General features: G+C 41.6%; 1 protein-coding gene across 1 annotated transcript in view; it reads right to left on the reverse strand.

Moving 5' to 3' along the window:
* Positions 1–810: 810 nt before the first annotated feature.
* LOC132378687 (deleted in malignant brain tumors 1 protein-like) overlaps positions 811–26,021 on the reverse strand; it is a 39,686-nt gene continuing 14,475 nt past the window's right edge. The window contains exons 4-14 of the mRNA XM_059946174.1: positions 24,221–24,535; positions 22,660–22,974; positions 18,986–19,300; positions 13,941–14,258; positions 13,779–13,853; positions 13,379–13,690; positions 8,419–8,523; positions 7,364–7,471; positions 2,311–2,418; positions 1,844–1,960; positions 811–1,188 (exon numbers count right to left, since the gene is read on the reverse strand). Coding sequence (XP_059802157.1) covers positions 1,175–1,188; positions 1,844–1,960; positions 2,311–2,418; positions 7,364–7,471; positions 8,419–8,523; positions 13,379–13,690; positions 13,779–13,853; positions 13,941–14,258; positions 18,986–19,300; positions 22,660–22,974; positions 24,221–24,535 — 2,102 coding nt within the window. The 3' untranslated portion in view covers positions 811–1,174. The remainder of the gene's footprint in view (positions 1,189–1,843; positions 1,961–2,310; positions 2,419–7,363; positions 7,472–8,418; positions 8,524–13,378; positions 13,691–13,778; positions 13,854–13,940; positions 14,259–18,985; positions 19,301–22,659; positions 22,975–24,220; positions 24,536–26,021) is intronic.

Below are 26,021 nucleotides of genomic sequence, written 5' to 3' on the forward strand. Positions count from 1 at the left end.
AGGAAATATGAGGACCCTGCCTATCGCCGCAAAAAGGTAACGGCAGATGCAATCAGAATCACTCTTCACTCGGCCTCAGAGCACCTGTGCAATGCAATGCAAACACCCGCGTCGGGATGCTGTTCATTGACCATAGCTCAGCATTTAATACCATCATTGGCACAGTCCTGATTGAGAATTTACAAACCCTGGGCCTCTGTACATACTTCCACAATTAGATTCTCGACATCCTAACCCGAAGACCGCAATCTGTACGGATTGGTGATAACATGTCCTCTTCGCTTACGGTAAACACTGGTACACCTCACTGCTCATTCTCCATTGATCCATCTGCTCCACTCACCGTAGCCATGACAGTGTGAATAGGCGTAGCTCAAATACCATCTATGAATTTGCTGATAAATCTCTCTCTATCCACTCTCTCTCCCTCCCTCTCTCTTTCTCTCTCACTCTTTCTCTCGCTTTCGCTCGCTCACTCATGCACCGTCGCCAGCGTTTATCAGATTTCTAACTTTCACTTATATTTGCCTCAAACTGTTGACTAGAACTTTGTTAAGTAAATCACATTGCTCTGCCAGATCCAAAGTAGTCGCGACATTTGAATCGTCAGTAAATGAGTTTTATAATGTTATGCATCTGTTTCTCAGATTAGAAGTAATCAGAAATCAGCATGTTGATGTCCTGGCATTAGTTTAGGGCAAATTTGAAAACATTAAACACAAGTATGGGAATTACATTACCCATAAAATGATATATTTATTTAATTTCTTTGAAACTTTCATTGAACAAATCAAAATAAATTTGCGGCTGGCAACAGCTACAGGAAAATAAAGGACAATAAAGCCGTAAAACCATACTTCAGAACAGCCTGGGATAATTTTAATAAAATATACGAGATCAAGAGTAAAATAAGGCTCAAGAGTAAAATACTGCTCTTTATTTATTACCAGATTTATTTCTATTCAGCTGAATAAACATGATGTCATGCAAGTTATGTGTCAAGTGAGAAAATAAATGCCTCAAGAGAAGTCAGACTTTCTGCCATTGTTATTTCTCTGTGAGAGGCCAATAACCTGACGATCGACATCTTCATCTTTCTGGAGAGATGAAAGGACAGGCTACTCGGAAGGTTTCCATTCTTCAAGACTCGCTTTAGAAGAGGGGATCGTGGACTTTACACTAATTTACCTGTGAAATAAAACAAAGTTCACACTTTAAGTTGGTTAAATTAAGACTGCAATATTAAATACAAAATTGTGTGTAGATATTATTGTCTTTTTAATTTCAGTGATGAAATTCAAAGGCATAGGGTAATTTCACTGAAATTCTTGGTCTCCTCAACCTGAACAGACAGTAATACGACATGATTGGATATCAACTTAATACAGAGAAAATTATATTTCAGCAAAACCATGTCTCTGACAGTTTTCCCCTGATTTGATTATTTAGATTCAAAATTAAAATATATTTTACACAATACTTTTTACTGTGAAAGAAAGACCTTCAGCAATTGAGCAACTCACTGAACCCCAATCTCAACTGAGTTATTAAGATTATAAATTACAGCGGACAGGACACAAAGAGTGAAAAAAAAACAAATAAATTTATTTCTTACCGGTGAAGGTGTAAACATCCCAACGATCTGTCGATGCGTCTTGGTACAGAAATGGTTGGAAGTTTGAATGCTCAGCGGTGAGATTTATAACTACTGTGAACTACATTCCCAACGTATGTATTTTTAAGAAACCAAATATACTCATCACGTTTAATGCGTCAAGAGATAAGGATATCAATGTTTTGTTACCCAGAAATTTGATTCCTACGAATAGGAAGATGAACTTACTTTCATCGGCAACTCTGAGCATCCGAAAATCGTCCGCACCGTCGGCTAACAGGATCATAGCATCAGGAGAATCAATAGTTCTATTTTCTTCGCCGTTATATTCGGTGTTAACCAGATCTAGGGGGAATAATGAGTCAAATCGACATTCCTGTAAACAATGTGGTATACCGCAACATGTTGGATGAGAGATATTCTTTTTGCATCACCTGGGATAGGCATTTTGGTGAAGGACAGATCTTTATCCGTACCCTGGCTTTTTACAAATTACCAAAAGTTAACTAAACTCCGCTCTATTTATCTTTCAACACGAAACGAACAAAGAAATAACATTTAATTTGCTTGGCTGCAGGTGAGCTTTTGGCACACGCATCAAATAACAAAAATCCCTCTGAAAAGTTTCAGATCTCTTACCAGGTCACGTCATAAATAAAGGAAACAGAAACAACAGAAAAAAAACGTATACCAACCTTGAAAACTAGAGTTTTCTTCAATGCATTCTGGTTTAATTTCGGTGTTGTTGAAAGCGTTACTGGTGTAATATGCGATTTGATTGATGGAATCAATGGAACCAAATTCTAAAAGTCAACGAAAAGAGATAGCTGATTAGTTGATGGAGAGATTTATTTAATCTAACAGACTGAATTCATAAATCCTTCATCATCTCAGTAAGAATATTGTGGGCACCTCGTGAGGAACTCGCATAGTAGCAGTCAGAAAATTGAGAATCAAGGCTGGTGTAACTGATGCAGAATAGGTGTGCTTGGGGTAAGGACAGCAGAAAAATCATGTCTGGAGCACGACGAGGAACTACAAAGAACAATGACACAAACTCATGGAGTGTACTGAATATAAAAAAACGGGTGAGGGCGCTACTGCTGGCAACATCAATTCCCCACCTCAGCTCAGTTGGGGTCTGTTTTCCCTCCAGCATTCCAGTACACTGCAATTTCAAGATTCTTCAGCAGAGAACAAAGAACATTGTAGACGCTTTTTCCCACGATGGACTCTTAACCTACTCTAAGAACAATCCCTCCAACATAACTGTCCTTTGCATTTCCCCCCATGTTTTCATGAGTCGCCTAAACGTGCCAAGTGTAACTGCTACGACAACTACCCCAGCAGAACTTCCACGAACCGACAAACCTCTGGCATAAAAACATAGCTTTGACATCCATCTCCTCTTTCAATAGACAATAGACAATAGGTACAGAAGTAGACCATTCGGCCCCTCGAGTCTGCACCGCCATTCTGAGATCATGGCTGATCATTCACTATCAATACCCAGTCCCTGCCTTGTCCCCATATCCCTTGATTCCCCTATCCATCAGATAACTATCTAGCTCCTTCTTGAAAGCATCCAGAGAATTGGCCCCCACCGTCTTCCGAGGCAGTGCATTCCACACCTCCACAACTATCTGGGAGAAGAAGTTTTTCCTCAACTCTGTTTTAAATAACTGACCTCTTATTCTCAATCCATGCCCTCTGGTACTGGACTCTCCCAACATCTGGAACATATTTCCTGCCTCAATCCTGTCAAATCCTTTAATTATCTTAAACGTTTCAATCAGATCCCCTCTCAATCTCCTCAATTCCAGTGTGTACAAGCCCACTCTCTCCAATCTCTCCAATCTCTCTGCGTAAGACAGCCCTGCCATCCCAGGAATCAACCTAGTGAATCTACGCTGCACTTCCTCAATTGCCAGAATGTCCTTCCTTAAACCAGGAGACCAAAACTGTACACAATATTCCAGGTGTGGTCTCACCAGGGCCCTGTACAAATGCAAAAGGACATCCTTGCCTTGATCTTCCTCCAAACACTAACAATTATGCACAAGAGAATGTCTGCAAATGTTCGAAATCCAAAGCAACACACTCAAACCGCAGGAGGAACTCAGCAGGTCGGGCATAATTTAAGTTTCAGTTGAAGATTCGAGACTCAGAAGAAAGGGCAATATGGCAGAACTGTATTGTGAAGGGGTGGGGAGGAGTCTAGCTCGGGATGATATACGAAGCCCGGTTAGTGCGAATGGACAAATGCTGGAGAAAAAGAGTATCTGATAGGAAATGAGTGGACCACAGGTGAAGGGGTAAGTACGAAGTGTGAGGAACCAGTGGCAGATGAAAAGAGGTAAAATGTCAGAGAGGGGTATAGAGCAAGTGGGGGAGGTCGGAATCGGTAGTCATATCCCGACGAAACAGGTTCTATCTGATTGGGAAGTCTCTGTACTGATTCAAGGAAACTCGCCTGTCTATATATGACGAACTAGTCCATAGAACCATAGAACCATAGAACACAACAGCACAGTAAAGGCTCGTCAGCCCTCCATGTTGTGCTGACCAATATAATCCTTTAAAAACTTTATAATACCACGCTACTCCATAACCCTCTATTTTTCTTTCATCCATGTGCCTGTTCAAGAGGCCCTTAAACATCCCTAATGTTTTAGCCTCCACCATAATCCCGGCAAGTCATTCCAGGCACTCACCACCTTCTGTGTCAAATAAAAACTTACCCCTGATGTCTCCCCTAAACTTCCCTCCTTTAATTTTGTACGTATGCCCTCTGGTGTTTGCTATTGGTAACCTGGAAAACAGGTACTGACTATCCACCCTATCTATGCCTCTCATAATCATGTAGACCTCCATTAGGTCCCCTCTCATTCTTCTACGCTAGAAAGAGCAAAACCCCAGCTCTGCTAACCTTGCTTCATATGACTTTTTCTCCAATCCAGGCACGATCCTGGTAAATCTCCTCTCCACCCTCCCCACAGCTTACACATCCTTCCCACAAGGAAGTGAACAGAATTGAACACAATACCCTAAGTGCGGTCTCACCAGAGATTTTTGCAGTTGCAACATGACCTATCTACTCTTGAACTCAGTCCACCTGTTAATGAAGCCCAGCATTCCATAGGCATTCTTAACTACGCTATCAAACTCTGCAACGACCTTGAGGGATGTATGGATTTGAACACAACGATCCCTTACTTCATCCACACTCTTAAGTAACTGACCATTAATCCTGTACTCAGTCTTCTGTTCTGTCCTTCCAAAATGCATCACCTCACACTTCTCCGGATTGAACTCCATCTGCCATCTTTCTGCCCAACTCTGCAGCCTGTCTATATCCTCTTGTAACCTTCGACCACCTATAGCTCCATCCACAACTCCTCCAATCTTCGTGTCATCCACAAACTTACTCTCACATCCTTCCATTTCTACATCACTATTCTACATCTTATAAAAATCACAAATAGCAGGGGTCCGAGGACAGATCCCTGCGGCACTCCACTAGTCATCCAACTCCAGGCAGAATACGTTCCTTCCACAACTACCCTCTGCTTTCTTTCTTTAAGCCCATTATTTATCCAAACAACCAAGGTTCCACATATACCATACCTCATGACTTTCTGGATCAGTCTCTCATGAGGGATTATGTCAAATGCTTTGCTAAAGTCCATGTAGACAACATCCACTATCCTACCTTCATCAAATTATTTTGTTACTCGTTCTGATGATTTCGGTTACTCTGTGATTAAAAAAATGCCCCCATTTCGTCCTTTTCGTCCTTTTCTTATTCGATAGTCCTACTTACTTAGCCTCAGCAGACGAGCTCAGCAGGTTTCCCTAGCTGAACACTGCTAAGACATTTTCCCATATAAATAATGTCACCAATCCACCTATAATCACTGTTGTGATATCACGTCTCTTGCAATAAAACATTGGGAAATTGCGCTGCCTCTCCTGTCACTTCTGCAACCAGGTATCAATCACGATAATAATGTCATACCCTCTTGGTTCTAATCCATGTCCGAAGCTCAAAAGCGTTTCCTACCATAATTTGTTCATTTAAGTATACACAACTATTATACATGCTCAGTCTCTCGACTTCTGATTTTGTAGGTTCGTTTCAGCCTGCAATTTAATTTATTCACCACCAGGTCAACACCGTGCAGCAGTATCAAACTGTTCCTTCCGTATAATCTTCATATTTATTGTCTTACTGGCACGTGTCACGGCGAACAATCCTAAGATCACAACTGTCAGGACGCTGGAGCAGCGAACCAATCGCAGACCCAGAACTGTGCACACAGTGATATTAATTGAGCGACAAGTCCCGAGGTGTAACAAAGTCAGCGCCAAAGTTCAGGCAGAGATCGAAACATGCAGAGAAATCCAAAAACCAGAATCGGGAAACAGGAAGAGTCGATATTCAAGATGCACAGAGAACGGATACTAATGCTGGAAGGCTCAGAGAAAAAAAAACACTGGCACAATCTTGCAGCAAATATGTGAACACACAGAACTAAAATACACTGAGCAATCAAGCGAGAGGCTGGTGGTACGTAGAGAACTATCAGAGAGAATTGTCAGCAAAAGAGTTACTAATGAGAAACATGAGAGAAGCGGAGTCCTCCGTAATACAGGTGCCAGAATAGAGCACCAGCGGAGACAAGAGCACATGGAGCATGAAAACAAACACGAGCTCATTGCAATAATAAAAACAAAATCACAGACGGCGACTCGGAAGATATCACACACAAAAAAAAAACAAAGTTGTCCTTGAGGTGCTGACGCACAACTTGGAATTCCTGTCTTTTAACTAATTTCCTAATTCCGTGAGCTCCGTTTGGAGGAAGTGATCACCCTTCTTAACATTACCGACGTGGGCCACAACCTACGGCTCTCCCACTTCCCACTTAATAATTATTCGGAGCTGATCGGAGCTTTCCATGATCCTGTCCTTTGAGAAATGACAATATCTTTCAACTAGACAGAAACATCTGACTGATCACTTAACAAAATGAATCTACTAGCAGTGCAGCACGCATCTTCTTCTCCCTTCCTTTCTAAGCCACAGATCCGCACTAACTGCCTTTCCCTTAAATGATCATTCCCGCCGAACGTGTCCAAAGCAGAATAATTGTTGTTCAGGGGAGCAGCCGCGGGGGCACCCTGCAGTGGCTAACCATCCCATTTACTGTGTCCTGTGTCCTGCCCCATAATTGTAACGACCTACATGTAAGTCCTGTCGATCAGCCACTCAGCCTTCCGAACAATCGGGAATTCATCCAGTTTCAGCTCCAGTTCCTTAACACGGTCTGTGGGATACTGCAGCTTGCTGCACTTCTTACAAGTGCATGATCTGCGGACAATAAAGCTCTCTCTGCCTTGCACCATCCCGGAAGAGGAACATTGCACTAATTTACCCGGCCTCCACACTGCTCTAGTTGTGCAAGAAGAAAGAAAGTAAGACGATTTAATTTCTTTTTGAAAACGTAGAGCCTTCTCTTCTCTTCGCCATTATCACCCTGAGCCAGAGTCCGAATTTCCCACTCTGATATTGACCCACACATATATTGTCATCAGGTCTTTATTTCTATATTTCTCTAATGTCCTTTCCTTTCAACTTTGAAGTATCTTTTGGTATCTTGAACTGACAGTTCTCGACTTCTACTGTCGTAATGGGTAGATACAGTCTTTAGCACCTGAAAAGTAAATGAAAGAAGCAAGGCATACCTGAACCGTGTGCATCGTTCAAATTCTTGCTGAAGGGTGTATTCTCAATTTCTTCATAAATTGCTTGGTAAAAAATATCAGATGAAGCTCTGCCTGCAAACTCTGCGTCTGTTGAAGTGAGAATTCCGAAATTCATGTGCATTTAAAGTTACAAACTGAAGAATTAATCTCGTTATTAAAATTAAAATGGGAAATCAGTCATATATGACAGTTGATGTACGGGAACTTTGAAAATTCTGTCAGTATCATTCATAAAATCTGTTTGTAACGCGCTGTTAGGATTCTCTGCTAATATAATGGCTTCTGTGTTATGTTCACTGCTGAGGTAACCGTTTCTCTGTAACAACAATGCTTGGGTTATGGCTGGATATAACAGGTCTGTGGTATCCATCTTATCCAATCGGACATTGTTGCTCTGTATTGTGATTTATCTTTTTCGAGATCTTTTGTTCGGGAGGGATGAAGAGGGAAGACACGTGTGGAGAGAGCTAGTGGACCACCGGACGGAGTGGTCCGAATGTGGCAGAATGTCTACTGAGTGAACTCCAACGAGAATCTTTGACTTTTCTTTGAATTGGGGCCTTTTTTATTTTCATTACTAAACCAAATTCAAATTAAGATTCATAAGGTTCGATGATTCAGTTGCATATGGTATACTGTCTTATGTTTTGCACTGTGGGTTTGTAACCGGGCGCTGCATTACACAGCATCCAGAGAATAGTGATTTCCCAGTTTGGCGGGGCCAAAGCCTGTTTCCCCGAGACGAACACGAGCTAGGCGAGCCTCAGGGTGGCATGTAAACATAGACTTATTACGGTAACACTAAATACAGGGCTTATTTAGATACATAAAACATATGCCAATTGAAGTTCCACACATTTGGTAAACTACATAGAAACTGATGAGACGCTGATGATTATTGCTATACAGGAGAGGATACCATCCCTATTGTATCGGATAATATCGCGACAGTCTGTAGAAAGACAACAATTACTCAACAAAATTTGAAATATTATTCCGAGCAATAATAATTAAATTTAAAGCTTGAATCTTGCCTCTTCTCCGCTTTATCACTATCATTGTGAATAACTCGCCCACGACAACGATTCCAAACGTCACGCAGACAGCAAAGAAGATGGAGGAGAACCTGTTTTCCAATACTTAAACAGAAATTCAGTAGGTAAATTAAAATTTAATTTTAAGGTTTAGACATTCACAAAGAGAAATGCTTATCTTAATTACGAAGTAAGTCTACATAATACGGAATTACTCATAGAATTAGATTTATATAAAGATGTCAAATACGTCGTGTAAAACAGCAGAAGTAATAATTATGGGTTTTGACGGTAGAGAAGAAAAAGCTTGCAAAAGGACACGATAGAACGGAACAGAGTAAACATTACAAATTACGCCATCGGCGTTGAACATGGAAAAGTCAAAAGAAGCAAATGCTACAATGAGAGAATTATGGAGAAGATTCTTAAAAATAGAATCCATTTGGTGGATATCTTTGAGGTGGAAGACAACAGTTCTGAAATATATACTAGGAGTCGAACAGGATAATCTGTTTAAAGTCAGAATAATCTGCTCAAAACATGACGGCAATGAGCAGTTACATTATGGGTAATAGAGCTATTGCCAAGGGTTACAGAATTGGAGCTTAAATTTCTGCTGTGAAAAGAAACATCATGCACACACGGAGTCCGATGGATGGCATGGACAAATGAATAAAGAGAAAAGTTATATCAGCAAGAATGGTATTAATCTTGACAATCATGTCCATTGCTCTAAGGTTGCTCCTGGTTTTGCATTATTCATGCCTATTCCAACACCGTTCAACCACAAACATCCATGTTCGCAACTCGAGATTCTCAGAAACTGAAGACATCAAAGTATTAGAATTACAGCACTGAATTCACAGTACAAAGCACATTATATGGGCTCGAAGCGTTTCCCCCTTTTCCTCATCTGTTGAAATGTCAGTTGCCTCATTAGTAGGTCATGGGCGGTCGATAACTGCTTGTAAACATGATGTTCTGTTAACTCAATGCAGCGAACAATTTGTGTTGAAGGTACGTCTCAAGCCATTCTATCCTCACGACGCTGCGCGCCATTTGTTTCCCCCATAATATTAAACAGTGGAATGACTCTCAATCAATCCTCCAATTGAAAAATTACCTCTCAAAGTCAGTAACGTCCTTTCTAAACTAAAGGAAATATCATCCTATCAGAAAAATCGATGTTTAATGTTCGTCAATCTTTAGTATCACTGTGTTTTCCTACATTTTGAACTATTTGATGTCAAATAGTTAGGAATATCCCTGAGATCAACAAGTCTTGCAATCAAGTTGAATGACTTGAATGATCACAATCAGCCTCCATAATGTACCCGTGAGTTAGAAATACACATATGTAGGCGGGGGTCGGGGGTGTCTCTAGTTTTCAGAGGAATAAGGATTCTTGGAGTAGCATTCAAACTCAGCTTTCGAAGCATTTAATATCTAGTTCGTTTTCATGTCAGTCTTGATCACTGCACTGCAAATATGCGGGCCAAGGTGCTCGATGAAGCACCGACATCTCTCCGTGCTGGAATGCGATAAATACAGGAGATGACTGCAAGCTGCAGATATGCCATAAATGACACATTTTAACCGACAGCGTAAAGCAGTGCTTAATGCAAAATATGCTTCCACACAAGCCAGACTAACAGCCTACCTCGATGATGGGTCAGTCAGACTATGAGGAGTGATTGATAATTTCGTGGCCTAAGGTAGAATGAGTCAATTTTAGAAAACCCTGCATATTTATTTTTTCAACATAGTCCCCTCCTAGATGTACACACTGAGTCCAGCGGCCGTGGTGAATAAAAATCGCTTCTTTGCAGAAGTGGTCCACGGTAGAGGGTGGGGGGGGGGGGTAGGGGTGTGATTGACACGTTCGTGGCCTAAGGTAGAAGGAGATCAGTTATTAACTTCAAACTGTCTGCATTATCACTAAAAGAGTTGAACTGCACGTGCATGTAACGATAGCAGCTTGGACCCCCAGGTGGTCTGCACAGGTGTGATTGATGTTCGTGGCCTACGTTTGGAGGAATTGATCTATACAGCCCTCGTTACATGCACCTGCAGTTCAACTTTTTGAGTGAAATGCAGATATTTGAATTTAATAACTCACCTCATCTACAGGCCACGAATCTATCAATCACCCATGCTTTTGACCACTTCTGGAGGTCCAAGACGCCGACTTCTACAAGACGCGATCCGTCTGCTCCACGATCGGTTGAGTAAGTGTGCAAATGTAGGAAAAATAAGTGACTATGTTTTCGAAATTTGCCTCTTTCTACCTTAGGCCACGAAATTATCAATCACCCCTCCTATTTCACAGGAAGTGGAAAGGCATGCGCCGATTATTCAATTCATTCGGCACAGGAACTAACTAGCTAAAAGCGAACATTTCGGAATTCGAATGGGAATTTGTTTATTGTTGTCACGTGTACCGAAATATCGTGAAAAGTGTTTATTACATACTGTTCGTGCACTTAACATAATTACGTGGTGAGGGGGAAGATCAAAGAAGAACTGAATGCAGAAAAACAGGTACTGCTGTAGAGAAAATAACGTGCAGTTATACAATAAAGAGCAAGATCATAACGAAGTTAATTGGGAGAACGAAGAGTAGATAGTTTTCTACGAAGCATCAATTTAATAGGCTCATACAAACGTGCTGGAAGCTATTTTGCATTCTGCTTTCAGGCTTTTGCAACTTCTGTCATTTTGAAAGAATGAATCAGAGAATTCCTGAGCTGGTTCGGGGCTTTGATTATGCAGCCTAATTTACTGTGGCAGTCCGAAGTTAAGTCAATAGGTCATAGAGGGAATGCTGGTTTCCCAGATCTGCTGAGCATTTATAGTTTTTCTATGCCATGGTAGGGCGGTGCCATAGCAAACCCTTATGTATCTGGATAGGATACGTTCTATGGTGCTTCATTAACAACTGGTAAAGGCCGATAGAGATGTGTAAATGTTTTTTTTTACTTCCTGCTAAAATAGTGGTTTCTGAGCTTTCTGATCCGTCCTATCTGCATGGTTAGAGCTTGATACACTACAGACACTTCCCACACACTCATAATCAATATTGTTGAATTAAATAAAACTCATCTCTGCAGTCACAAATACCCTTTTTTGTTTTGCTGAACTTGAGGGAACGGTTTTAATGACCCGATATCACTTAGCCTCCTTTCTCCTTCCTGTACACCTACTCCTGGTTATTGTGATATGGCTTTTTACGGTGGCATGTTGTGCAAACATGTAAAGGGATTAGAGCATTATGTGGCCACGCAGCAGTGAACTTGCAAGGAGTACGATAGGGAAAGAGAAGACAGAGTTGTGGAACATTGGTGGTTCGATTACGAGTCTGTTGGTCGGATTCCAACGATATACTTTTCGAGGGAGGTGTTACCTCGCAACGTCCGGAATATGGTGACGGATTTGCTTGGAAGTGCAATGCTGATATGAAATTCACTGGATATGACTCATCTCGATGATTTCAGCACGAACTTAGAAAATAGCAAATGCTTCAGCATTAACATATCAAGGACTTATATGCGCTTATTCTCCAAGTCGCAGATGATATTCATCCAACAAATTATATGTATTATTTGTAACTATCCACACAAACATCAGCTAAGATTTTCCTAATACATAGTGGAAATTCGTCAACGTTTCAGTTAGAACTCATTTGAAGGTACTTTCTGTATACTCAATAATGAGTCAATTCACCCGATATTCAGATAAGGTAATCTCCCCGATATATTTGGCAGGAGTTGGATATATTAGTTTTAAGAATTTTACAACATCCTGATCCAAACAGTTGCTTGGGCATTTAAGATTACAGCAGAAATGTTAACCGCTCCGGATATCATTTGTAATTAACAAAGGATACCCTGTGGGAAACTTCGTCACATGGTGCAACCAGAATCATCTGAAACTTATGTGAAAAAGACTACGGAGCTAGTGGTGGACCTGAGGAGGGCTAAGGCAACAGTAATCCCTGTTTCCATTCAAGGGGTCAGTGTGGACATGGTGGTGGATTAGAAATACCTGAGGATACGAACGGACAATAACTGGACTGGTCAAAGAACGCTGAGGCTGTCTACAAGAAGGGTCAGAGCCGTCTCTACTTCCTGAGGACACTGAGGTCCTTTAACATCTGACGGACTATGCTGAGGATGTTCTACGAGGCTGTGGTGGCCATTGCTATCATGTTTGCTGTTGTGTGCTGGGGCAGCAGGCTAAAGGTAGCAGACACCAACAGAAACAACAGACATATTCAGAAGGCCAGTGATGTTGTGGCAGTGGAACCGGACTCTCTGACGGTGGTGTCTGAAAGGTGGATGCTGTCCAAGTTGCATGCTTTCCTGGACAATGACTCCCATTCAGTCCGTAATGTACTGGTTAGGCACAGGAGTACATTCAGCCAGAGAATCATTCCACCGAGATGTAACACTGAGCGTCATAGGAAGTCATTCCTACCTGTGGCCATCAAACTTAACAACTCCTCCCTCGGAGTGTCAGACATCCTGTGCCAATAGGCTGCTCCTGGATTTAATTCCACATGGCATGATTATCTTATTATTTATTTATCTATGGTTTTATAATGTTATATTTCTTCACTATTCCTGGTTGGTGCCGTTGTAACAGAACCCAATTTCCCTCGGGATCAATAAAGTATCTCTGTCTGTCTGTCTATAAGAACGGAAAATCAGTCCTTTTCAGATCTAAATACCGAATTAAAAATCTAATTAAACAAGATTCGAGATCGAATAAAGGAAAAATGCCATAATATTAAATACCTGAACCGATTGGACCAGTGGGAGGTGCGGACTCTGTTGTGAAAAGAATTTTTGAACAAACATTAACAAATTCGTCTTCTTAAGATTTTCTTTCTCAATTATTTATGATTACGATGTTTACAAATCAGTTGAATATAACGTGGAAATTGTCCAAGGACACCTACCTGAACAAACAACAAAGACATCTTCCTTATGATCACAGTCATGCTGACCGAGTGGAGAGGAAGGACAACTGGACAGGAAAGATTCACTTCCTTTGCATTTCACTTCGTCCAACCAAAGATCGTCGACGTCCTGGATAATTTTATCCGGCACTCCAGTCAAAAGGGCAGAGCCACAACCCAACTGCCTGCACGCCACATTGGCATCGGCCAGATCCCAGGAATCATCACAGATCGTGCCCCAGATATTATTGAACTTTATCTCCAACCTTCCAGAGCAATTGGTGTTGCCGCCAGAAACGCGCAACGTTGGTTCTAATGCAGAAGAAAACACTGATGTTGCATTAATCATAACTTCGAAATGGAATTTAAAAAAGATATTGCAACTTGTAGTTTAGATTACCTGCTGCATAAACAGGTTGAGATATATTGCGTGCTTTGCAAACCTTTACATTGGACCGGTCCGGTTTTTTGGCCTCTGATGAGAAGAGAAAAATATTGTCTATTTATTTTTAACAACGATGTTTAGAATACAAATCGCCATATAATATGTTCCATCTTTTACCTTTACATTCAACACCTGCATGTGAGTTATATTGACAGTCGTGTTTCCCCCAAGGTTTTGCATGACACTGCCAAAGAGTCGACTCGTACGAGAGACATTTTATTCCATCCAGCCATATTGGATCAGATCCTTTTTCGTATTTCTGGGAGTAATAGTCGATAGATTCCAAGGTTCCGCAGTTCATTTGCTTGCAGATCACATTCGCAGCTTTACTATCCAGTTCTTCGGAACAAACTGTTCCCCATCTCCCATGGTACCGCACTTCCACTCTCCCTTCGCAGCTGTGTTTTCCTTTCACAAGGCGCATCTCTTTGTGTTCTGAGAACAAAGTAGTTAATGCAAACGTACTAATAATATTTTCGTACGGTAGAAAACTTAACTTGTTTTTATAAATAAAAAAGGCACGAGATAGATATCTGCGATACCTCAAAACAACTGAAATCGCTAGAAACACTCATAAGGGAACGTAACGTGTGGACAGGTAAGGAAATCAGGGAACAACAGACTACAGGGTGTTAAGAAAGACGTTGAGAAGCAGGACCTGAAAGGTATTAATCTCGGGATTACTGTCTGTGCCACGTGACATTGAGAAAATGAATACAATGAGTTGGAGGACAAATGCGTGGCTGAGGGTTTGGAGCAGGGGGCAGGGATTGTGATTTCTAGTTCACTGGGACCTCTTTTCGGACAGGTATGACCTCTAACAAACAGGACGGGTTGCCCCTAAATCCAAGGAGGACCAATAACCTGGCGGGGAGGTTTGCTAAGGCTTTAGGGGAAAGTTCAAACTAGAAGTGCTAGGGTGAGGGGAACCGAAATGAAGAGACTGAGTAAGAGGAGGTTAGCTCACGAATAGAGAAAGCTTGTAGACAGTGCAAGAGGGAGGATAGGCAGGTGATAGAGAAGGAACGCGCTCAGATCGAAGGTTTGAGATGCGTCTATTTTAACGCAAAGAGTGTTGTGAACAATGCGATGAGCTTAGAGTGTGGATCAGTACTTGCAGATATGATGTGGTGTTAATTACAGAGACTTGGATGGCTCAAGGACAGTAATGGGTACTTCAAGTATCAGGTTTAGATGTTTCAGAAAGGACAGGGAGGGAGGCAAAAGAGGTGGGGGCGTGGCACTGTTGGTCAGTTCAGTGCCTCGGTTGCAGAAAAGATGGACACCCTGGAGGGATAGTCTATGGAGTCTCTGTGGGTGGAGGTTAGGAACGGGAAGTGTAAAATAACTTTACTGGGTGTTTCTTATAGGCCGCCCAATAGTGACAGGAGCATCGTGGATCAGATAGAGAAACAGATCCTGAAAAGGTGTAATAATATCAGAACTGATGTGATGGGAGATTTTAAGTTCCCAGAAATCGATTGGCATCTCCCTGGAGCAAGGGGTTTAGATAGGTTGGAGTTTGTTAGGTGTTTTCAGGAAAGTTTATTGACACAAGATGTAGAAATTCCTGCAAGAGGAGAGGCTGTACTTGATTTGGTATTGGGAAAAGAATCTGCTCAGGTGTTAGATCTCTCAGTGGAAGAGCATTTTAGAGATAGTGATCATAATTCTGTCTCCTTTACAATAGCATTGGAGTGAGATAGGAACAGATAAGTTGGGAAAAATTTTTAATTGGATTTAGGAGAATTACGAGACTATCAAGGAGGAAATTGGTAGCTTAAATTGGAAACAGATATTCTCAAGGAAAAGAATGGAAGAAATGTGGCAAACGTTCAGGGGATACTTGTGTCGAGTTCTGCACAGGTACGTTCCAATGAGACAGGGAAGTTATGGTAGGGTACAGGAACCGTGGTGTACAAAGGTTAAAATAATTCTAGACAAGAAGAAAAGAAAAGCTTACAAAAGTTTCAGAGAGCTAGGTAATGTTAGAGATCTAGAAGATCTCTAACATTACAAGCCAGTTCTCGATCCACAAAGCAATGTCCCTTTGGAACCCATGCCTCCTAACATAAGGCTAATAGGAAGGATCTTAAGAAGAAAATTAGGAGAGCCAGAAGGGGCCATGAGAAGACCTGGATGGGCAGTATTATGGAAAATCCCAAAGCATTCCACCAGTATGTGAAGAGCAAGAGGATAAGACGTGAAAGAATAGGACCTATAAAGTGTGACTGTGGGGAAGTATGTATGGAACCGGAAGATATAGCAGAGGTACTTAATGAATACTTTACTTCAGTTTTCACAAAGGAAAAGGATCTTGGTGATTGTAGTGATGACTTGCAGGAGACTGAAAAGCTTGAGCATGCTGATATTAAGAAAGACGATGTGCTGGAGCTTTCGGAAAGCTTCAAGTTTGATCATTCACCGGGACCGTACGTGATTTACCCCAGGCTTCTGTGGGAAGCGAGGGAGGATATTTCAGAGCCTTTGGCAGTTATCATTGTATCATCAATGAGGAGGGGAGAGGTTGCGGAGGATTGGGAACTGCAGATATTGTCCCTTGATACAAGAATGGGAGTAGGGATAGCCCAGGAAACTATAGGCCAGTAAGTCTTGTTTCAGTATTTGGTAATCTGATGGAGAATATCCTGAGAGGCAGGATTTATGAACATGTCGTTAGGCGTAATATGATTGGGGATTGTCAAAAGCAGCTAGTGCCTTACGAGACTGTTTGAATCTTTTGAGGGTTTGACTAAACACATCGATGAAGTTAAAGCCGTACATGCAGTGTATATGGATTTAAGTAAGCCATTTAGTAAGGTACCTTAGTCAAGGCTTATTGAAAAAGTAAGAAGGCATGGGATCCAAGGGGACATTGTTTTGTGGATCTAGAACTAGCTTGCCCTCTGAAGACAAACTGTGGTTGTACACGGGTCATATACTGCATGGAGGACGGTGACCAATGCTGTGCCTCAGGGATCTGCTCTGGGACCCCTACTCTTTGTGATCTTAATAAATGACCTGGATGAGTAAGTGCTGGGTTCTCTTAGTAAATTTGCTGATGACACAAATGTTGGGGTTGTTATGGGGATGTTATGGATGGCTTTGTGGAGGGCTGTCAGAGAATCTAACGGGACATTGATAGGACGCAAAGCAGGGCTGAGAAGTGACAGATGGAGTTCAGTCCGGATAAGTGTGAGGTGGTTCATTTCGGTAGGTCAAATATGATGGCAGAATGTAGTATCAATGGTAAGACTCTCGGTAGTATGCAGGATCAGAGGGATTCTGGGGTACGACTCCATAGGACACTCAAAACTGTTACACAGCTCTGTGATTAAGAAGGCATACGGTGCATTGGCTTTCCTCAATCGTGGGATTAAATTTAAGAGTCGAGAGGCAATGTTACACCTATATAGGACACTAGTCAGACTCCACTTGGAGTGCTGTGCTCAATTCTGGTCGCAGCACCACAGGAAGGACGTGGAAATCATAGAAAGGCTGCTGTGGAAATTTACAAGTATGTTGCCTTGATTGGGGAGCATGCCTTATGAGAATAGATTGACTGAACTCCGCCTTTTCTCTTTGTAGCGACAGAGGATGAGAGGTGACCTGATAGAGTTACAGTGCATAAGATGATGAGAGGGATTGATCGTCTGGATCGTCAAATGCTTTTTCCCAGGTCTGAAATGGCTACTTGCAGAGGGCACTGTTTTACGTTGCTTGGAAGTAGATACAAAGGAGATATCAGGGGTAAGTTTTTTTTTTACGCAGGGTGGTGAGTGTGTAGAATGGGCTGCCGGTGGAAGTGGTGGAGAGGAAAGGACTGAATATTTTAAGAGACTCCTGTATGGTCACACAGAGCCTAGAAAATTAGAGAGCTATGGGTAAAGCCTCGGCAGTTCTACGGTAGTGACATATTCGGCACAGCGTTGTGGGCCGAATTGTGCTGTAGCTAGTCCATGTTGCTAACAAAAATATATAATCTAGTTAATTACGGAATTTGGAGGAACGGAAACGTGGGACTGGTAGTACACTTCTGCTGGTCTTCAGGCAAGTTCAGGCACTAAATCTGAGAATGTTTTGTTTGAAAATGGGGAAGAGGTTTTTGTTTATTTTTCCCCTGCTCAGGTATGATAGCGAGAATAAGCGGAGCTGCAAGAAATAAATAGTCGGAAATAAACGGTAAAGGTCCATGCAAAATGTCACAATTAGTGAAAACTTTCAGCCTTTGGAACTAATTTCTCCTTCAGTGTCCATTCTGCTGACAGCCCCCATTAGATAATAGGGCGCTTCCTGATGCAATTGCTTGAGAAGCGACCTTGTTGTCTTCTCTATAACCTGTACTCAGTCTTTGCAGTTTACGCAAAGATTATCTTTCACTCTTTCAATTCTAACATCTTGCATGTACTATTGGCGTCGTTAACAATTGTGTCTCCTCTTCACAGCATGATCAGTCTGTTCAACATCTGCGAGCAAATGTGCCGTTCTGGTCCCCCTAATAATCAAAATGGCTGTTCCGCATCAACTTATTTTTTATACCCACTCGCCTCTTACTGCAACAGTATTGTCTGTGTTTTAGTGGCGGACGCGTGGAATTCAGTGCCAGTGTCGGTGGTCGAGATAGGTACATGGAGCTTAGAAAAATATAGGCTATTTGGTAGGGATATTGTTGGCAGTTTCTTGAGTAGTTTACATGGTCGGCACAACAGTGTGGGCCGAAAGGCCTGTAAAGTGCTATTGATTTCATGGACTGTTTGAACTGCTTCCGTCTGGTAGGCGCTTCAGATCCCTCCAGACTAAGACTAATAGGCACTGGAGAAGTTTTTTCCCTACTGCGGTCACTTTGCAGAACAGTTAACTGCCGGTTAACTGTCGGCTAACTATTACTTGGATTGCACTACTTGTATGTATAATCTATATTTTCATTTTTTATTTATCATTATTATTGTTATGAGCAGAGAGGCAACATCTGCCGGAAGTAAATTCCTTGTATGTGCACAAGGTACTTGGCGATTAGAGTCTGATTCTGATTCTGAGATTTCTATGTTTCTGTGTTTACGTTTCAATGACCCGAATGTGTGCTATAAATCGTTTAACACGTCTCCAAAGTGAAGACTCCAATACCACATTGCAGAAAATCGGCATCGTGTAATTACGCTTACCGGAACACTCCACTGTCACATCTTCTTTATGGCTGCAGTCATGATAGCCCCACAGCGCCGAAGGACATGTCCAGAGATACTTTTCATTACCCGAACATCTCACATCATCCAACCAAATTTCTCCAGTGCTTCGTCCACAGTTCAGAGTTTTTTTTTTCTCCAAAGCATAACCACACCTTAGTTGCCTACATACCACGTTAGCATTAACCAGATCCCAGGAGTCATCACAGACTGTTCCCCAGGATCCATTGTAATAAACCTCCAGTCTTCCAGCACATGCATCTTCACTTCCGAATAGCCTTAACTGCATGTGGTCTGTTGAACAGAAACATACAAGGTTACTCATTGCATCACAAACTGAACTCATCACCTCGTTCTCATTTATGAAACTTCTTCTGATATTAAGGTTTGAAAATAATTGTGCAATCATTTCACAGCATGTTGGAAGTTGAAGTTGCTGAAGTATAAATTCAAAACCAAAAGTTTGTAAGAATTTAGTAAGGCTGCAGCGCGGATTTGATCGTTCGACTGAACTGCGCGCACAGTCACTGGTTTATGTCTGAACCAGGTTATGGCACTTCACATTTACGCCCTGCATAGAACGTTGGGCATTCAATGTCCCAGGTGGAGCTTCTCTTTCACCATTGTTCCGCATGTAGTACCATAGATCAATCATGGTGGCAGGCATTTGCCACTTTACTCTGCCGGAGGGGGGTGGGGGGTGGCTGGTGGTATTTCTTCTAATCTGACATTTTCACTGTATGAAGCTTGGTCGATATCAGAGTGGTTCCCTGTAACTTGAAGGATGTATTCCTCTTCCAAAGCAGTGGAAAGAGCTTTGGACCATATCGCTGGGAGGAGAGAATATTACCACTGTACCTCCTGCCCAAGATCTACGGCTGTCCAATCACAATATCAAGTATGGGGTGATCCAATTAGTCACATTCTGCCAGGAATTGATAAGGAACTGATGTTCATGGACTCGTGTCTTACTCGGCATGATGTCTTCACATATACAGGAATTCAATCAGTCTACAACAGAACTACATCATTTTTTAGATTGTGATACATCATTGTTATCTGTATTTTCTGGGATGTTAAGTGAGTGCTTCGTTAATCGTGCAGCTAGGGTTCCGGTGTAAACTCTACTGAATAATGAATGATAGACTTTGCCAATTAATATAATTCATATCAAACAGGAGATCAAAGACCATCGTGGAAATTGAGTGTTGGAAATTATCCGTAGGATAGTCATCAGCCAAACCAGATCCTCATAATTCTGGAGAAAAAAAAAGACAGGGAACTGATTGCTTTTGATGAACAAACATATCGCTAGCTCTTTTGGCTGCCTCTTCCTTTGCTTTTTTTTTTCTTTCCCAACGACGAGTGCACACAACTGCTGTGACTTTCCAGGGACGTTTGTGTCTTGCCAGCCATTTACATCCATACCTCATTAAGATGGAGTTTCAAATATTGTTTAACTTGACCTATATTTCAAATGTTGCAAGTGCTGTTTTAAGTGTAAATATTAACTACTATTCCTTGTGTTCAGACCAGAAAATATCAACTTTTCACAATACATTTGATGATTTTGTTGATGTTGTTGCTGTTGTTGTTGGTTTCCCCAATTAATAATAACGTCTGTGCTCTTACTGCTACTACAGCCATCTCAAAATTTGACCGTTGTCTAGTATCCAAATACTATATATAATTATTTGGGGTGAACATCAATAGCGTTTACATTTTCAGAGTTTAATTAGCAGCTTGTCTGCTTGGTTCTCAATTGATAGCATGCTTTTGTAATGGTATAGTAAGCAACTCTTTCATAGACAAACCCAACCTCCAACATGGAATAAAAACAGTGCTAAGAAAATGTCAAAATAAACCAGAAGAACCTCATCCCTGGTAGAGGAAGGATCTTTGCTAAAGGGACGTATGAAGTCTCACGTAACAGCTCCATTTCATTATATCATCATAATGAAGATGTGCTTTTTGGGTAAGTATGAAAACGGTGGTAACACTTGGTATTCGAAGTAGTTTTGATCTATTTTTTTTTTTCTGAACGGGACATTCACTCACAGATCAACCTCTCCACCAGTACTCCATTTCGGAAATCACTGTACTATATCAGCCCAATTATCGTCGCATGACTGCAAAATCGCATTACATTAAATATTTGAGTACAAAACTTATATCTGTGCAACATAAATACGAAATAATTGAATTCCGTGCAGCACTGTCAATGCACATCTGGCTGGATGAGCAAATTATATCATATTTCATTTTAAAGCAGTAGTGTACACAAACGCATACAAAGAAAATCTCTGAGAATTTCGCTCGACGTGAATATAATGGCAATTATCGGATAAACACTGAAAATTCGTAGCGTCACAATTGACCCATGTTTTGATCCTCTAAACATAAGTCATTTACCGTGAAATAAGTCCAGACATCAGCCGCTTAACTGTTCTGTTTCGTTGCTCTTTTCTTGGCAAATCTTGCACCTGCAGCATCAGGCTGAAATATCCGAAGTTTAATCCGAAAACTGCATTCCCCATGAACGTCAAGGTGATCAAAATTCCGCCCTCCTTAACCCGGAAAAAATACCTGCCACTTCTGGTCATTTCTCCAACAGCTGCTCTCTATTCTCTCTTTCTCCATTCCCCGTTCCCCGTTCTCCGTCCCCTCTGATACCTTCTCATTTGCCAGTCATCATCACCGTCTGATACCCGTCCTACTGTCATTGTTTCCATAGTCCACAGCCACCCACCCACACACACACACACACACACACACACACACACACACACTAGTGAGTATTGGAGAGTATGTATTAGAGGTGTTGTCTACACGATAGGAGAAGTGTTCTGGGATATAATGTTTTTCTTTGATGAATATACAAATAGATGAACCCTCATCGCAGTCCATTCACTGTTGTTTTGTCTGCAGTCAAGCAGACATCTCTTTACGAGGGTAATAAACGCACATCTATTGACTGTGGTAATGCACACGCAAATAAAGACGGATAGTTTCACAACCAAACTAATGCAGTTTCTGCGCGCTACAGTATCACCGCTGCGCTGCCACCTACTGATATTTTTCCATAGATTGCGTTTTAATTGCTGTAACCAGCATCCCTTGAACAAAATGATATTTTCATTGTCAGCGAATGTATAAAATAGAGCACACCATGTTCACTGAAAGACCTCATAATGAGAGTTCAGTCTGAGAGTTTCCTATAGATAAATAGATAGATAGATAGATAGATAGATAGATAGATAGATAGATAGATAGATAGATAGATAGATAGATAAATAGATAGATATAGATATATATATATAGATATATATATATACACACACACATATGAAACTTCATTCTCGTAACTATACAGCCTGCAAAATGGGCTTTCACCCTGTACTTACCCTCTGAAATCTATAAATGCTGTAGAGTATATGGACCGTGGTATTGGGAGGCGCTGTGTGTACGTGGGGTATGCGGTGCTGTGGTCGGGGTTCATTGTAGTATAAAATTGAAATACTTCAATTTGGAAATTTGCACCGATCTGGCTAGATACCGATCCGTATGCCTGAATGATTCCGAATTTCTTGATGCATTATTAATGGCCACACCAGTTTACAAGCTATTATTGGCACGTTTTTGACAATATTCACCTGAACACCGGACACCAACGCCCGTGATGTTAGCAGAAGACCTTTGCAAGAAAGAAGTTTTGCAGTTTCGCAGATACGTCTCATTTCCATCACATCGACCTTCGGTCACCAGAATGGGCCGTGCAGTTTCTCTGTACCTTGAGGAGTTGTAGACGGATGTGGCGAAGCCGCAGCGCAGTTCTCTACAGACAACATTTGCATCATTGAGGTTCCAAATTTTATCCTGCACTCTATGCCAGGTGCCATTATCATAAACTTCCAATCGGCCATCGCAGCGGCCTCCTCCATCGCTCAGTCTCAAAGACCACTTTTCAGCTACGATATCGAAGAAGTTAGATAAAACAGTTAATATCAATCGAGAGTATTCAACATATATTTTTTTCCGATTTTACAGCGGAGTTTGTTTTATACACAAATGTCCCCACGTGTGACTTAGCTTGCGAGCAACATCAGTAAAGTTTTTCAGTCCATTTCAGCTATAAACACGCTTTCTGCACTTCATCTCCGGAACTGGAAATATGAAGTATACTGTTTTAACTTCGAACATATTGATAACTACAGAATGTGTTATGTATTCTGATCCCCCGTCAAAGCTACGCTGTTGGCACTGATTTGTTTCATAAATCTCTTTATTTTGTTCCCGAACATTAAACTCAAGCATCCCAGGAGCGTTTTTCTGCTTCTGTTTAGGAGACGTGAGGGGGAGGACCTCGCACACACAAAACATAATGGGACTGTTTTTCTTTCCCTCTTTGAGTGAAGCAGACCAGGCTGGGAATTCATCGAGGTGTAAAAAATGGTAAGAGCCTTATGTAGTGTGGATAGACAGGGACTTTTCCCGAAGCTCAAAGGGGCGATTGCATACAGGATTAACCTTACGGCGAATCGAGGAAAGAAAAGGGAAGATATCAGAGCTGAGCTTTTCTTACGCAGAGAGCCGAGTAGTGTGCACGGAACGGCCTGCTACTGGTGCAAATAGAGGGAGATACAGTAGGGACATGGACGATAGAAAAATAATGAATGGTTGTACAGTCGCGAAAGATTGGACTGATAGTACAGTAGGTTAATGTGGTCGGCAAAACATGATGCTCCGAAGGAATAGTGTTTTGCTGTAATATTCTATGTTCTAAGTAACAATGCCAGACTCTGTTCATCCAGAGCGAATTGTAATGGGGTCCTTTATTTCTTATTGTCCTTTGTCTACTCATTTTTAAAATCTATATCCCAGGTAGTCTCTGCATAGATAATATATTCCTATATTTGTGTAATTTTACATTGTGCCAAAAACTACTATACTAATAAATATATTGTCTTATACACAATTAGACTCTAACTTCAGAATCATTCACTCTATACTAAAGCACTGTCTATTTCTAATAAATCTAAAATGGATTCATGGCCTGTGTTTTTAAAATTAAGGAGCTGTAACAATCGTCTTAATCTTAAACAGACGTGATCACAACTAAAAAACAAAATCGTTAAATGATTTAAAACATCACCTTTGTGAAAATTTCTACACCAATGAGTAGTTACTTTCTGTCCGACATTCTTTGTGACTCACCAGAGCAGATGAGACCAGCGTCATTCCAATGTGAACAGTTAACCTGACCCCAGGCTGAGACTGGACAATCAGTTAATCGGGTCTCGTTCCCTAGACAACGGTAGTCATCCTTCCACAATGGTCCTTTTCCTTCGCTAAAGGTAGCACCTCTAGGAGTTGCATTTACTGCTCCGCACTGTAGATGTTCACAAACCACGGCAGCATCTTCCAGGCTAAAGTATTCATCACAAAGTGTCCCCCACTGGCCTCCGTGCAGGACTTCCACACGGCCAGAGCATCTGCTCTTCCCATCAACCAAGCGTGGTCCATTCTTCCCTGTTTTAGTAATAATTGAAGGCAGTTAATTACTCTCAATAAAAACAGATTAAATAATAAAATTGAGAAACTGGTTGATTTTTCAACTTCTCCACATGGCTACCTGACAGCGGTTTCTCCGCAGGAAAATTCATCGAAATTGAACGCACTGAAGGTACATACTATGCAGATACGTTCATAGCCTCGTTGAACCAGAACATTTTTTCTCCAATACATTATGATGTCTTATCATAAACATGAGAAAATCTATGGATGCTGGAAATCCAAACAATACACGCCAAATACTGGAGAAACCCAGCAGGCCAGGCAGCATCAATGGAAAAGTGTACAGTCCACGTTTCGTGCACACTTAGGGCGGCGTCCTTTCATTGGGACAGGGATAAAAAGATGACGATTCAGGGTAAGAAAGTGTGGGGAGGATAAAGCACAATGAGATAGCAGCCACCAGTAGGGGGAAGCGGTGAAGTAAAGAGCTGGAAAATTGGCTGCATACAGGTCTAGAAAAAGGGGCAAGCTGATTACAGAGGACAACGGAAGAAAGCAAAGCGGGAGGATCATCCGAGAGAGGTGACAGGCAGGCAGGAGGATAAAGTGTGAGAGCGTATTGGAAATGGCGAATGGTAAAGGGGAGGAGAACACATTAGCGAAAGTTCGAAAAATTCAAAGTTCATGCCATCGGGTTAGGTTGGGGCTACCCAGACAAAATATGAGAGAATATTCGTCCATCCAGAGTGTGGCTTCATCGCGGCAGCAGGAAGAGGCTCATGGCAGAATGGGAATGGGAAGCAGAATTGAAATGGATGGCCTCTGGGAGACCCCACTCTTTTTTTTTGAAGAACGGAGTGTACCTTCTCGCTGAAAAGGACTCCCGATCTACGCCGGGTCTTACTGATAAACAGCAGGACACATCGGAAGCACTGAATACAGTAGATGAAGCCAGCATACTCACAGCTGAAGTATTGAAGGACTGTTTGGGACCCTGAATGGGATGTGGTAGATGTAGGGACAGGTGCTGCACTTCCTCCACTTACAAGGATAATTGCCAGGAGGGAGATCAGTGGGGAGGGAACAATGGACAAGGGAATCTTTCAAACCAGGCTGCCATGTGGAACCTCATCAATGCCTTTGCTGAAATCTCATGTACAACATCACCTACCTTCATTTACACATTTTGTTAAATCTTTTTTTAAAAACCTTACAAAGTTCTGTTGAACACAATTTCCCATTCACAGCACCATTCTGCCTTCTAATCAGATTCTGTTGATAAATAAACGGTAGATAATAGACAATAGACAATAGGTGCAGGATTAGGGCATTCGACACTTCGAGCCAGCGCCGCCATTCACTGTCATTATGGCTGATCATACACAATCAACACCCCTTTCCTGCCTTCTCCCCATATCCTTGACTCCGCTACCTTTAAGAGCTCTATCTAACTCTTTCTTGAAAGAAACCAGAGAATTGGCCTCCACTGCCTTCTGAGGCA

Source organism: Hypanus sabinus, chromosome 1 (assembly GCF_030144855.1).
Source record: "Hypanus sabinus isolate sHypSab1 chromosome 1, sHypSab1.hap1, whole genome shotgun sequence".
NCBI lineage: Eukaryota > Metazoa > Chordata > Chondrichthyes > Myliobatiformes > Dasyatidae > Hypanus > Hypanus sabinus.